The 15,551-nt window shown below is 41.9% G+C and overlaps 1 protein-coding gene and 1 long non-coding RNA gene across 3 annotated transcripts in view; one reads left to right on the top strand and one right to left on the bottom strand.

The window, feature by feature from the left end:
- The window catches only part of CPNE8 (copine 8), a 360,644-nt gene extending 357,218 nt beyond the window's left edge, over window positions 1-3,426 (bottom strand). The window contains exon 1 of one of the 2 annotated variants that reach the window (XM_025455580.3): window positions 3,121-3,426. In XM_025455580.3, the coding sequence (XP_025311365.1) occupies window positions 3,121-3,257 (137 nt within the window). In that variant the 5' untranslated portion in view covers window positions 3,258-3,426. The remainder of the gene's footprint in view (window positions 1-3,120) is intronic. The other variant, XM_025455581.3, reaches the window with a different exon arrangement.
- Window positions 3,427-3,477: 51 nt separating this feature from the next.
- Window positions 3,478-6,806, top strand: LOC118352582 (uncharacterized). The gene is made up of 4 exons (XR_004809906.2): window positions 3,478-3,786; window positions 4,053-4,153; window positions 5,933-5,992; window positions 6,636-6,806. It is a non-coding gene; the product is annotated as an uncharacterized LOC118352582 (long non-coding RNA).
- Window positions 6,807-15,551: the final 8,745 nt, after the last annotated feature.

Here is a 15,551-nt window from a genome sequence, read left to right as displayed (position 1 = left end):
TTGTCTTCAGAATATAATGAGAATGTTGTAAATGTTATTTTATTTCCTCAAGTTGTACCATCTCAGCTACTGGCATTTTAATTAGGTAACCCAATTAACTTAAAAAAAAATCGATGAATTAACATAATGAAGAAAAATGAATGCTAGGAGAACGAAACGATGGGTTGAGGGGAAGTCGTAGAGTAGGAGCTTGTCTCTACATAAACAGCTAGAAAAGTAGACTTGTCACCCTAACACACCAAGCCTGTAGCCACCTCCATGTCTCTTCTCTATTGCAAACCATGCCCATCCATCCTGCCTCCCCTCAAGCCCCATCTCCTCTTTGTGGTACATTCTTAGCACCCCACTGCACAGTGATTCTCAGTGCATGAACCTCAACTTTGGATTCAGTCCTACATAATCGTGTGTTAGGTAATACTCATCTCTCAACCACACTTCACATTTTCAGAGAACTCCTCTTGCATTTGTCACGGAGTATGGCTTAATGCTAGGCATATAAAAGACATTAAACACTTGGTGAGTGAATAGACTAAATGATCTCCACGAATTATATTTAGCTTCAAGCTTCAATTGTTGATTTTCTCACCTCTCCCAAAATGAAGATGAAAACGTCATAAAGATTTTTAAAGGTCTCAGATTGGGGACAATGAAAGGAGGTTATCAAAAGGGATTCTATTCCTGAGTTGCTTTTTAAGTGTCAGCAAATCATCAGAGGTCTCTAACATAGAAAGGCAAGGGAATTCCTCATTCTGCTTGCCCACAGTAAGACAGGGGGGCCTACAATGAAGCCTTGTTGCTAACTGAAATTTTCCCTAAAACATCCTAGAATATAAACTCTTTATCCTACTCAAAGAAGAAAGAGAGAACAGGCTTCCCAAGGCTGACTATCCCGGTCTTCTTTACCAACTTACTAAAGTACAGAATTCCAACCTGAAGCATATATAATATATTTATTCCATAAATACTATGTCCAATATCACAATAGCTAACATTTCTTAACACTTTGTGTCCTACAATTGTGTGAGCACTTTTCAGACATCTTCTTATTAAACTCTGCTATCATTCTATATGACATAAATACCATAATCTTCCTCGTTTTAGAGAAGAGGAAGCTCAGCGTAAGTACAAACTCCAAGGTAACACAGAGCCAGAATCTGTAACTGGGTCCGTCACGCCAAAGCCCAAAGGACATCATCTATGTTTACAAGATTCAATTCCCAGCAATGTAAGTACTCTAAGTACTTGAGTTCTATTTCAGGACTTTATTTTTCTTAATTCGGAAAATTAAAAGTTAAAAAACAAGACAACAAATCAATGGTATGAAGAAAAGACTAGAACAAGGGAATGTCCCGTGTCCAAGATATCAAGTTTAAACAAACTGGCTTAAAGCCAATTAACTACAAGATTCCTAGCACACTTGGCGCAGGCGCACACATACACACACACACACACACACACACACACACACACAAAAGTGGTTAAATGTGGATCCCATTGGTAGAAAGACCAGGGAAGGCATAATTGATCCCCATCAGTCCTAAAGAGCTTTTGGGAAATTCAGATTTAATTTGTAACATTTTTATATTCATTCCAGGAACACGCCACATGGCATTCAAGCTTTGCAGCATGTTCAGCAGAGGAGAAGAACTCTAGAAAATGCTTTTATTGTAGGACTTTGGCCATGCAATATGTGTGGATAGTAAGGACCTCTCTTGAGCATCCAAAGGCAGCTTCAGAGAATAGAAAAAGGCCTAGAAATTAATGTCTGCAGAGAGTTTTCCATATAGCTTCACCTGTTCAATTGACAGGAAGAAATCTCAGGCAGCCCTTAAGGCAATGAACACTGGTAAGGCAAGAGCTCAAGCTTAGCTATCCTTATCAGCATTGTTTCCACAGTTTGAGGTCAGCCTGAAGAGGAAGCAAGCGATCAGAGGACATGGTTTCAGGGGTAGCTGAAGGCTGTCCCCTAATTAACACCTCTGCTGAGGTTGTCGGTGCTTGAATTTCCACACACCCAAAAAAAGAAAATTCCATTCCTTAGGCTGTAGACTCCGTCTTCTGAAAATGCAAAAATCGAATCCAACTGGGGTGACAGCATGGTCATTTCGGGGTTTCTTTACATCCAAGATTCCCCAGGTTCGTTTCTTTCAAGGCACATTTTGCTAAGGAAAGGAATGGGGGGGGGGGGTAGGGTGGCAATTCAGGGCACTGAGCGCGATCTTGGAGCAAGAGAGAGGAGAGTTCTCCGCTGGGACAGATCCAAGTGTGCAAACAAGGGAGTGGACTCCAGAGTCAGTATCATGCAAATTCTCCCTCTCCCGTGGCCCTTATCGATTTAGTAAGGTCCGCCCACCTCCTTTTCAAAATCTTGCGCGATATAGCAGTTACGCTGCCTTCTTTACAGGGAAACTGACCCAAACAACGTGAGGCAAAGGGGCTGAAATTTACAGACCTCGGGCAGACTGTCAGTTCTCAGGAGCGCTCAGGCTGGGGCTACTCGCAGGCAGCCAAGTCGTGACTTCCCAGATTTGGGGGGTAAGGCACGCAGTCGCCTGCAAAGGGGGCTGGAGCCGAGAGCTCTACCTATCAGAGGGAAGGCGAGAAGCCCGGAAGGGTAGAGGGAGGGGGGAAGGCCGGCGGGAAGGCTCCAGGAAGTGGGTGGGGAGGAGGCTGCGCGGGTGCGAGCCGACCGTGGAACCCCGGGCTTGCGCGCGCCGGGCCGAGGGAGTCCCGGGCCGCCGCGCGCCGCGGTCACCCGCGCCTTGGGCAGCGCCGGCCCTTGGATTCCCGCCAGCGCCCAACCACACAGCTCGGGGTTGGGACGAAACACGGGCTTGCAAAGTGGGCGGCGGCCGGGGTTCCCGCCGCTGAGTCACAGCCCAGCCGACAACTTTTACAGCGTTTCCCAGAAAGAAAATGCAAAGTCTCCGCTCCGCAGCCCAGCAGCCGCTCCGTGCCCCGGAGCTGGGGGCGCCTCTCACGGCTTCCCGGTCGCCCCGCAACTTCTCGCGCCGGCAAAGCCTCGGGGTCGCCCGAGCGTTCGCCCCCCCACCCCCCACCCCCCACCCCCGCAGGGCGCCCGGGCGAGCCGGAGGAGGGACGCGAGCGCGGCGCGCTCACCTGCAGGACACGGACACCTCCACCCGCGTGGCGGGGATGGCGGCGCTCAGCTGGTTGAGGTCCCCGATGCCCGCAGTGCTGGTGTAGCGGCTGTCCATCTCGGGCGGAGGCGCCGTGGACCCGGCCGGCGCCCACATCCAGAGCTCGGGCGACTGCGGGATCCGAGCCCAGCTCCCGACAGACGGGGCTGGGGCTCAGGGTGGAGGCGGAGGCAGGAGGGCGGAGGCAGCGCGCGGGGAGGGGAGGGGACGGGAGGGGAGGGCGGGGGAGCCGCGAGCCAGTCCCGGCCCAGGCCGAGGCTGCGGGGAAGTGGCGCGCGGGGCTCCCCGCTTCCCTGCCCCCCTTTCCCCCCCCCCGCCAGGCGGGCGACAGCCCCCCCCAGGCCCCCACCGTCTAGGACAGCCGGGCTCTGCGCGCCGCTGGGGGTATTTGGGGGGGGGGGTTGTCTCCGCCTCTACACACCCCCTCCCGCCCCCTGGGCCTCGACTCCCCTCCTCCTGGCAATCAGGTGTGGACGGGAATGTCACGCAGTTCGCCCGCCCGGGCTGGAGCTGGAGGTGTGGGCGCCTCCGCGTGTTCCTAAGCCCCGCGGGCAGGTGCACCCCTCGTCGCCCCGCTGGTCCCCACCGCAGCCCACGGAGCGCCCTCCCACCTTGCCCTCGGCAGGTGAGCCGCGCTGGGGTGCGGGGGGCTCCTCTCCTGGACTGCCCTCTCCCTGGGACCATGGGACGCGAGGACGCCTCCAGGGTTGTGTGCGCGGTGGTAAAGGGACACATCAGTATCTGGGACAAGGCGGGCACAGGACGGACCCTAATGGGGGGGTGGGGGGTGGGGGTGCTATTCCGGATTTAGGAGGGCCACCTGGTTTCCCTCGGCCCTCAGTTCCTCGAAACACGGGGTCTAACTAACTGGGACCGTCGTCCTACGGTCAGGACTCTTCTGCGCCCCCCCCCCCCGTTTGCAAATGCGTGGAGGTCCTGAAACCCGGAGGTCACGGCCATGAACGCAGCTCGCGCACCCCGACTCCCTGCAGGTAAGATCCCAAAGAAACGGGGCGGACGGAAGCAGAGACAGGAGCCCGAGGGGGCCGGAGAGCCGGAGCGGCCAAAGCCCGGGGAGGTCCCGACCGGCGGCACCCCCACCACCCCGCCCCCCGCAACCGCCCCCGCACCCCCCCAGCGTGCCTGCGGGTCCCCAGGCACCTGCCACCAGGCGGCGACGGAGAACGGGGCAGAGGCGTGGAGACGGGGGGGGTGGGGGGGGCGCCTTCCTAAGGCGCCCGCCCAGCTCTCACAGGAGCTGTGTCCCCCCCACCCCCTACCCCCCACCCCCCAAGAACCTGCCGCCCGCTCCTGACCTGGTAACCCACCTGCAGCCACCTGACTAGAGCATCCGCGGGGGTGCCCGGGAGGACGCGTGGGCAACTGCCTTGCTCTCGGGAGAGATCCTGCCCTCGGGTCACTCTGGGTGTTCTTTCCAGGTCTCCCAGCCCACCCCCCTTGTCATCCCTTAAATCCAGAGGTTCTCTGTTTCTCTTTTTCTATCACTGATGAACCTGTAGTTTATTACTCTTTGGAAATATCCTGAAACCCCAGACATTTCTCTTCTGCTGCCCAAAATTGCTTTGGGGGATTAAACCTACATATATATATATTTTAAGGTAACTAGATTTTATTGCATAGAAACCTACTGAAGAAACAAAAGTTGAGGATTCTAAAATAGTAACTCCCGACATTTCTCTTCTGCTGCCCAAAATTAATTTGGGGGATTAAACCTACATATACATATATTTTAAGGTAACTAGATTTTATTGCATAGAAACCTACTGAAGAAATAAAAGTTGAGAACTTTAAAATAGTAACTCCCGACATTTCTCTTCTGCTGCCCAAAATTAATTTGGGGGATTAAACGTACATATATATGTTTTTTAAGGTAGCCAGATTTTATTTCATAGAAACCTACTGAAGAAATAAAAGTTGAGAACTTTAAAATAGTAACTCCAGACTTTTCTCTTCTGCTGCCCAAAATTAATTTGGGGCATTAAACCTACATATATATATTTTTTTAAGGTAGCCAGATTTTATTTCATAGAAATCTACTGAAGAAATAAAAGTTGAGAACTTTAAAATAGTAACTCCAGACTTTTCTCTTCTGCTGCCCAAAATTAATTTGGGGCATTAAACCTACATATATATATTTTTAAGGTAGCCAGATTTTATTTCATAGAAACCTACTAAAGAAATAAAAGTTGAGGACTTTGAAATCTTTATATCATTATAGATAAGTTTGCATTTTCTGTAATGTTATATGAAATCATATAACACGTACTTTTTGTGTGGCGTCTTCCACTAAGCAAAATTCTTTTGAGGTTTATCCCCACATTGTGGAGTGCATCAGTAGTGCATTTCTTTTTCGTTGTTGACTAGTATTCCATTGTACACATGTGCCACAAATTGTTAGTGGACATTTTAGTTTCTTCCCAGTTTGAACTATTACGAATAAAACTGCTGTGAACATTTATGCCCAAGCCTTTATGTGGACATATGCTTTCATTACTTTTGGGTAAATACCGAGAAGTAGAATAGCTGAGCCAAAAGGAGTGTGAATGTTTAACTTTTTAAGAAACTGCTAAACTGTTTTCCAAGATAGTTCTACTATTTTCCATTCCCACAGCATTATATGAGTTTCAGTTGCTTCATATCCTTATCAATACTTGTTAAAAAAATACTTATTGTTGTTACTCTTTGAAATTTTAGCCAATTGAAATAGGTGTGTTAGAGTAGGTTAATGACTAATGATGTTGTCATTATAGGTCTCTGTGGATTGATGACTTGTTTTTATGTGCTTATTTGCTACCTGGATATCTTCTTGGGTAAAGTGTCCATTCAAATCTTTTGCCCATTTTTATTGGGTTATTAGTTTTATTATTCCTGAGTTTTGAGAGGTCTTTAAATATTCTGTATACAAATCCTTTATCACATACAATTTACAAAATAAATTCTGTCAGCCTGTGGCTTATCTTTTCATTTTCTTAACAGTCTATCAAAGAGTAGAAATTTATAATTCTGATGAATCTAGTTATTCAACTTTATCTATTATTGATTATAATGTTGGTGTTGAATCAAAGAAATCTTTGCCCAATCTGAGATCACAAAAATGATCTTAAACGTTTTCTTCTAGAAGTTTTTAACTTTCAGGTTTTGCATTTAAACCTGTGATTAATTTGAGGGTTTTTTTTTTTAATCAAAATTCTCTTTTTTGCACATCAATATCAAATTGTTCTGGCACCTTTGTTAAAAAGACAAATCTTTCTCTATTGACTTGTCTTTGCACTTTTATCAAAAATCAATTTATCATAAACGAGTCCATTTCTTAACTCTATCCTACTCCATTGATCTATTTATGTTTCTTTAAACCAATTCCACAGTCTTAATCACTGCAGTTTTTATAATATCTTGTGAAATCAGGTAGTATAACTTCACCAACTTCGATCTTTTTAAAAATTCTTTTGTCAGGGACTCCTGGGTGGCTCAACAGTTGAGCATCTGACTTTGGCTCAGGGCATGATTCCGGGTCCAGGGATCGAGTCCCACATCAGGCTCCCTGTGAGAACCCTGCTTCTCCTTCTGTGTCTCTGCCTCTCTCTCTGTTTCTCTCATAAATAAATAAATGTTTTTAAAAAATTATTTTGTCATTTTTGTTTCTTTGCATTTCCACGTAAATTTTAGAATCGGCTGAGCAATGTCTACCCAAAAAATATTATCAAGACTTTGATTAGGATTGTATGGCTTCTATAGACCACTTAAAGAAGAGTGAAAAATTAGTCTTCTGATCCATGAACATTTTACATCTGTCCATTTATTTAGATTTTCTTTAATGTCGATCAGTAATGGATTCGTGTCCTTAAAAGAGAAAGATGTGGAGACACACAGCCACACAGGGAAGAAAGCCATGTAAAGACAGAGACAAAGATTGGAATTATGCTACCACAAAGCAAAGAATGCCAAGGGTTGTTGGTAACCACCAGAGACTACACAAGTTGGGTAAGAAATCATCCCTAGAGCCTTTGGGTAGAGCGTGGTCCTGCCAACACCTTGATCCCAAAACCATGAGAGAATAAATTTCTGTTGTATTAACCCAACCAACTTGTGGCAATTTTTTACAGCAGCCCTAAGAAAACCAATGCATCATTATAACACTATTTCAATTTTGCTGATTTTTTTCAAGTTCAGTACTTGGAAATTCATCCCATTGAAGCAAGCTTTAAATGACACAATTTTTAAAGTATATTCAAACTTTTTGTTAATATAGTCAGCACGGTACTTAAAGAACTTCAACTTAAAAAATATTTTTAATGACCTAATAAACATCCTGAAATATGGCATGTCTATTTCCTTAAACTTTTATTTTGGAGAATTTTTAATAAAAAGTTTATACTTATTGAAGTGTATTTAAATAATATGAATGACTTCAGAATTGCTAAAAGCCAAAAGTAAATTTCATTTACTAAAATTTGTGAGAGGCCATTACTCACCAAGTTAGTGATTTAGTAAACATTAGTTGCATGTTTACTGTGTGCTAGGCACTGAGCTACATCTAGGACGTAAAGCTCCTTCTGGCAAGGAGATGCATGACTGCATAGAGATATTACTGAATGAATCATCAAATTCTTTTCATTTCTGGGATTTTATTATTCCACAAAATTAGAGAAGACTTCAGTTTGTAAATTAAGTTGTCATTGTACCTTATTTTTAAGAAGCATTTACTTATAAAATAGCATTAAAAGAATCACCTAGCCTGAAAGAGTGTATTTTCATAATAATAAGACAAAGTTAATTTACTTCATCTGGCAAGTGGCATATCAGCTCATGCAGAAGTCCAAAACAAACTGGACCAGGCAGTTCTAGAGACTGTGACTACATCAGTGGAGAATTTGCTCTATCAGACCCAACAACTATTGCACCTTAGGATAAGTCAGAAATACCAGCATTAATGTGGTGCCTGGGTGGCTCAGTTGGTTAAGCATCTGATTTTTGATTTGGGCTCAAGTCATGATCTCAGAGTCATGGGGTCAAGTCCCACTTTGGGCTCTTGTCTTTCTCCTTCTACTCCTCCCCGCACTATGCACACTCTCTCAAATAAATAAATAAAATATTTTAAAAAGAAAAAAAAAATACCAGCATTACCACGTACTCCCTTTCAAAATGTCATTGGGAAATTGAAGAAAATAGATAGCTATGTCATGACTTAACCCTTCTGGATAGCTGTATAGTCACTTTGGCCACTTGACCTGCTCTATGAAAGTAGGGCTTAAAAATTAAACATATAATAGCAAAGAATCAACTAACTGTTTAATTATGGAAAAATGGAAGCTCGGGGAAGACATTATGATGAGTGGCCAAAATGTGTTCTCTGAGTATTTACCTTTTCTCTGACTTGCTAACCATTTGAAGATGATTTACTCAAAATGATTCAAATCTACAGATAATTCAAATCATTTCAGACATTAAAACAATATTACCAACTTTAGTTTGAAGTTACCTTTGTGACTAAAGATCAGTATTTCACCAGTCCTATAAATACCACTTTTTCGCTGGTTAAGGCACATAGAAAGATAACAGTTTTTAAAATCTTACAAATAATAGAAAATTAAGGTATGTCATAAATAAGTGTCTAGGAACATTAAACACAATATTTCAATCAAGTAACACCTTTGTAAGGGATTTTGGATAATTACTTAGGAAAACGTATTCTCAAGCAAAAGAAAATTTTTTAAGATTTTATTTATTTATTTATTTATTTATTTATTTATTTATTTAGAGAGAGAGAGAGAGAGAACATGCACAAGGGGAGGAGGGGCAAAGGAAGAAAGAGAAGCGGACTCCCTGGGATGAGGGACTCAATCCCAGAACCCTGAAGGCGAATAAATGCTTAACCAACTGAGCCACCCAGGTGCCCCTGAAGCAAGTAATTTCCTCACATTTGATAAATAAATTTTACACTCAAGAGAGCATTTAGAATACAGGAAACTTTCAATTTCAGAATTTCACAGTTAATATTTAAACATACAGTGGAACATATTTAAGTTTTTGTGTTGAAAGTCTCAGGTTGGTTTGAATAACATTTGGTGTTCCATTATCACAAAGTAACTTGACTCCTACATTGCCTAGTCCTTAAAGAGATGCCCTAAACTTGGGGTGAGGGGAGGGGTGGATCAGGAAAGTGATCACACTAGGGTTAGCTATCTTACTATGATTAAATGATAATATTTCAGTTATTTATTGCTGTGTAACAAGCCAGTCCAAAACTCAACTCAAAACAACAGCAGTTATACTAGTTTTCTTGATTCTGTGGGTCAGCAATTAGGGTAGCCTCAGCCGGGCAGTTCTGCTCCATGTAGTGTCAATTTGGGTCATGCACATAGGCTGCATTCAGCTAGAGGCTAGCTGGCCTGGAAAATCCAAGAAGCCTTCATTACCACGTCTGGCAGCTCAGTGCCCTTCCTAAAAGTGGATGCTCTGTGGTTTCTCCTCATTCAGTAGTCTAGCCCAAACTGCACAGCATGGTGACTGGCTTTCCTACAGCCAAAGTGGAAGCTGCCAGAACTCTAAAAGGCTAGGTCTGGAACTGGCACAGTGTCACTTGCACTGGTTTCTATTTGCCAAAGCAAGTCATAAGGCCACCCCAGATTCATAGGGGCAGGGAGGTAGCTGAGTGATGTAAAGGGTAGAGCAGCATGAACATATTTGGAAGGAAGGAATAGACAGCAGTCATCTTTGGGGACTACCCATGAGAAATAGTCAATACAGGGAAGGCTTAAATGATCATAGATCTCTCATTTAAAAAAAAATAATAAAAGCCAAAATAAAAGCTATCTAATTTTTTTTACCACTTTAAATTTGTTTTGATTGAAAAAAATAAATACAAGGAACCAAAAATCTCATAACATACCTTGTGATGAACAGGATCACAGTAGTAAGCAAGGATTTGTCTTCAAGAATGCCTTTGAGGGGGCAGCCCGGTGGCCCAGTGGTTTAGCGCTGCCTTCGGCCCACGGTGTGATCCTGGAGACCCCAGATCGAGTCCCACGTCGGGCTCCCTGCATGGAGCCTGCTTCTCCCTCTGCCTGCGTCTCTGCCTCTCTCTCTCTCTCTGTGTGTCTGTCATGAATAAATAAATAAATAAATATTTAAAAACAAAAACAAAACAACAACAAAAAAAGAATGCCTTTGAGGAACACCTGGGTGGCTCAGTCAGTTAAACATCCAACTCTTAATTTCAGCTCAGGTCTTGATCTCAGGATTGGTTTTAGGATTGTGAGATCCAGGATTGTGCATAAGGTTCCACACTGGGTAGAGAGCTTGCTTAAAATTCTTTCTCCCTCTGCTCCTTTCCTGCCTTTCTCTCTCCCTCTCTGAAGAAAAAAAAAAAAATGCCTTTGCTAACTATGTACTAAACAAGAGAGGAAGAAATATTGGAAATATAGAGAATATGTTCCCTGCTTTCAAGTATCCATGTTTAATGTGAGATCAGCATCAACTCATCACATCAATAAAAAATATGAAAGAGCAAGAAATAAGTACTGACTTGTTATGAAGTCATGTGGTATAGGCCAATGTGACTGATGCTCCAGGGGGGACATATTAATGAGAAAGAATAACCATTAAAACTTCCCTGAAAAAATGGGACTCGAAAAGAAGACAGAGCAGTATAGGTGAGGGTAGAAATATAAGCAACTCTAGAAGTAAAAAGAAATAAAAATTGCATATGTTTGTAGAGTAGTGAGAAGACCCAACACACCAGAAAGGAAGCATGCAAATTTAGATAGAGTGAGGTTATCTTAAAAGAACTTGTAATTAGAAGATACATAAAGGATAGGAAGCTAAAGTTACCTAAACCTGTCCTGTCCAATAGAGTAGCCTCAAATTACAAGTGGCTGTTTAAATTTAAGTTACTAATTTAAGTTAACTAATATTTATTAAATAAAATTTAAAATACAGTTCCTCAGTTGTGTTAGTTATACTTCAAAAGCTCAATGGCCACATACAGCTAGTGGCTACCCTATAGGTTAGCACAAATTATAGAACATTCCCTTCACAGTCTAGAGGTCTATCAGACAGTGCTGACAACCTGTTATACTTCCTAATATTTCTGAAATCTACTCAACTTTCATTTTCCTTCTGCTATTATCAGTAGTTCAGTTTACTATCCTCTTTTACCTAGGATAATGCAACACTCTCTTACCTTGTCTCCCTGTTTCCAGTCATGTCCCATTCTAATGCTAAAATGCACTTTATAAAACATTAAGCTGGTCTTTTGTAAGTCCTATTGAAATGACTTATGCCATTCTCTTTGCCTGGAATATTTCTCTGTGCCTCTTTCCCTAGCTCACAGTTAGTCTTAAGGTCCCAAGTTATTTTTTTTTAAGATTTTATTTATTTATTCATGAGAGACACAGAGAGAGGGGCAGAAACATAGGCAGAGGGAGAACCAGACTTCTGCAGGAAGCCAGATGCAGGACTCCATCCCAAGACCCTGGGATCACAACCTGAGCCAAAGGGAGATGCTCAACTACTGAGCCATCTAGCCATCCCAAGGTCCCAAGTTAGATACCACCTCCTCACCAGGCCTTCTCAAAGACCTCTGAGTCTCCATATTCTTATCTTTAAAATGATACTTTCATTTATGTTACATGATTGGTGATGTATTTAATAATGTATTAAAGGTAATGGTAACGTATTTAATATAAAGGTAAAGGTAAGGTATTTTTAATGTAGTGCTTAGCACTCAAAATGAAACTAGTGATAATGCTTGTGGTGATGGTAATAATTTGGTAATGATGATTTTAAGCTCTCTAGTTCTATTTTTCTCTTGTAAGCTACCCAGAGCAGCATTCCAAGAAGTGCCACCTATCTGTCAAGTAATCATTTAAAAGTATTTACATAGCTCATATGACTAACCAGGATCCATATTCACTACAATTCAATCACATGGCCTTTCTTTTTTTTTTTTTTAAGATTTTTTTACTTATTTATTCATGAGTGACAGAGAGACACAGAGAGAGAGAGAGAGGGAGAGAGGGAGAGAGGCAGAGACACAGGCAGAGGAAGAAACAGGCTCCATGCAGAAGCCTGACTGCATCAAGTGGGACTTGATTCTGGGACTTCAGGATCGTCCTGAAGTTGTCCTGGGCCGAAGGCAGGTGCTAAACCAATGAGCCACCCAGGGATCCCCCACATGGCCTTTGCTAACCATTCTAACTCACGATGCTTGTCTTCTCCTTGAAATTTTTATTATATATACACCTATATCTTCTTAACTTCATCCTTACCTGGTCAAACTCTGATTCATCCCTCATGGTCTATCTAAAATGTCACTTCCTCATGAAGTATCCTGTAAATATCTTTGCATTGCTTTTAAATAACTATCCTAGGAGAAACTGGGTGGCTCAATTGGTTGAGCATCAACTCTTGATTTTGGCTCAGGTCATGATCTCATGGGTCACAAGATGGAGCCCTGCATTGGGCTCTGCACTCAGCCTAGAGATTCTCTCCCTCCACCCCTCTGCCCTGCTTTCTTTCTGTCTCTCAAATAAATAAATCTTAAAATAAATAGGTATATATGTATATATACATATATATTTACATATATATTTACATATATATTTACATATATATTTACATATATATATTCTAGTAGGACTTTATGCACAGAGAACAAAGATGAAATTCTAAGATTAAGATTCTTTTACATAGTAAGGAAATTGGTAGTCTACATTTCTTCTGGAGTTACAGGTGTTCATGTGAATATGATTATCCAATGATATCCATGTAACATTGAGAACTCTCATAAAATAAACCTTACACACTTTGCAATGCAGATATGTTTATTTATTTATTTATTTTTTTACAGATATGTTTAAAGGAAGTCTTTTATGTTAAAGGGAAATTTTGAATTTTACAAGGACATATTTACTGAACACAGAGGTCTTACATTTTATAAATGTTTCAACCTCCAAATTTAAAGTTTCTTCCAAGAAGCTTTTCACTAAATCCACTAATTCAGAGATTTTGATTTTTCAAGGCCACATGAGGAAATCCATTTGTAAGAATGGATCAGGAAGGGCAACCCTAAAGGATTCTGAAACTTATCAAAAGAATATAGGGAAGGAAACTTTCTTATAAAGCCTGAAATGTTTTGCTCTTAAAGGAGCTTCTCCAAATGCCCCAAGTAGGCTAAGAAATAGAACCTTTTACCTTTAACTATCACAATTAGAATAATTGTGTGGCAACTTGCTCCATACCTATTTCCCCTGCTAGATTTTGAGCTTCAAAAGTACAAGTACCCATCTACCTTCTCCAATGAGTATCTCCTGCATCCAGCATGCAGACTTATGTAAGGCGGGTTCTGTGTGGCCATGACTATTGAAAAGAGTCTACATTTGCTTTGATGTACTGAGTTAAGGTGAGAGCTAGGCACTCAGATGGGATAACCAACAGGCATTTAGTTAGGGCTTTGGTGAGGGGACAGGGTTGTCAGGTTGGAATCAATAGCTTAGAGTTAGCAGTTGAAGCCAAGCACTTGAGTGAACACTCCCAGAAAAAAGGAAAGAGAATAAAAATAAGATCAAGTCTGATGAGTCTTTGTCCTGTGGAAAGGTGTACAAAAACAAAGGTCTCACTAAAGGAACTGGTAGGGAAGAACCACTTGGACAAATAGGGAGAAAGGCCCCAGGATACTAAGGACAAGAAAGCAGAGGTTTTTATGGAGAAAGAGGCCAATGGATCACTGTAGCAGATGCTGCAGAGGCCACATCACTGCCTTGTTTTGTGGTCTCTGGGGGTTGAGTCACTCTCTTGGACAATTACCAACATTACAGAAGCCTATAAAGATTTTCAGTTATCATTCCAAGTCTGTCTTTCAGATTCTTCTGCTGAAATGTCCCTGGCACGTCACTCCTAGCCCCACTTTACTACCTTGAGCCTGAAGCTCACCCTACTCCAAGAGACATCAGTGCAGAAAACAGGCCTCCAGAAAGCAGCTTCTTCACACAGGAACAACCCCTGCTGGCATTTCTATGGCCATGATGTATGAGCAACTAATGCCTCATTCCAAAGCTGATTTAGATCGCTCCTTGGACAGGGTAGATAAGTATTAATTAGTATGTGGTCAGAGTCTACTCTGGTTTCTTTCCTGCCTGGACAATTAAAATGTGCAACCATGCAAAAAAACAAAAGTTTTGTTGGAAACTAGAGAGACATACACAGAGAAAAGAATATAAATCTTGAGTATTTAATAACTTGGTAACATTAACATTCTTCTGGGATAACCTAAACTTTTGGTATATTTGAAAATAGCTATTTGAATGCAAAAATGCTGAAATTTATCAGGTCCTAACTGTCCAAGAGATTTGGGCAGAACTTTGTAACTCATGAAACTGTTTTTCATAACCATGATAATTGCTGTTAAATTTACCATGATTTGTCACAGTAGATGGGGTATTTTCAATTCAGGCTCAAATAATTAAATCATTGTTTCTCAAGTGAGTCCCTTAGAATGTTGTTGGGTTTATAGAAATAAATTGAATTTTGGCAGGGGGTGAGGTAAAGGGGTGGGGGATTGTTTTTGTTTTTCTGGTTTTTAGATGTTGAGGAAAAGTTTTCACAGTCACCGAGAAAAATAACTTTGGTTTAGAAGAAAGGACTTTAGTTATTTATTCTAACAGAATCTGTTGAGGTTTAGTATCTGCTTTAATAAAAGGCCAATTTATGGCATTTATTAAGCTCTCCTTTAGTTAAAATTCATCCACCAATAGCTGTCCAAGGAACAATTTTCTTTAAGTTTCAATATCATAAATCTTCCTATTTTTGCCTGTTGATGTTGAGGGACCAAACCACCATAATATGATACTTTTGCTAAATAGTACTGATGTTGCCAATGAAAGCTACTCTAGGAAATTCTTCTGTTGAAGACAGAATGTTTTCTTGACTGAAGCCAAATTTTTGTATTTTGTGGTCTTGTTTTGCAAAAAGAGACAGTAAAAGAAAATAAAACATTTGGTCTATTTAAGTCAAAACAGCTTATTTACATGGCCTCACCATGTCTCTGGACTTTTCAAATGCTGATCTAGTCAGTGTATGTTACTAAAAATTATCTTGATGAATTAGGAGACTTAAAGTTCCATATTTGACTCAGCAATAGTTTTCAAATGAAGTAGCATGAGATTTTCTTTTAAAACACTATTTTAGGGACGTCTTGGTGGTTCAGTGGTTGAGCATCTACCTTCAGCTCAAGACGTGATCCAAGGGTCCAGGGATCGAATCCCGCATCAGGTTCCCCACAGGGAGCCTACTACTTCCTCTGCCTATGTCTCTGTCCTCTTTCTCTGTGTGTCTCTCATGAATAAATAAATTAAATATTTGAAAACAAAA

This window comes from Canis lupus, chromosome 27, assembly GCF_003254725.2.
Source record: "Canis lupus dingo isolate Sandy chromosome 27, ASM325472v2, whole genome shotgun sequence".
Taxonomy (NCBI): Eukaryota; Metazoa; Chordata; class Mammalia; order Carnivora; family Canidae; genus Canis; species Canis lupus.
The sequence above is the reverse complement of the archived record's forward strand: the minus strand, read 5'-3'. Positions and strand labels throughout refer to the sequence as shown.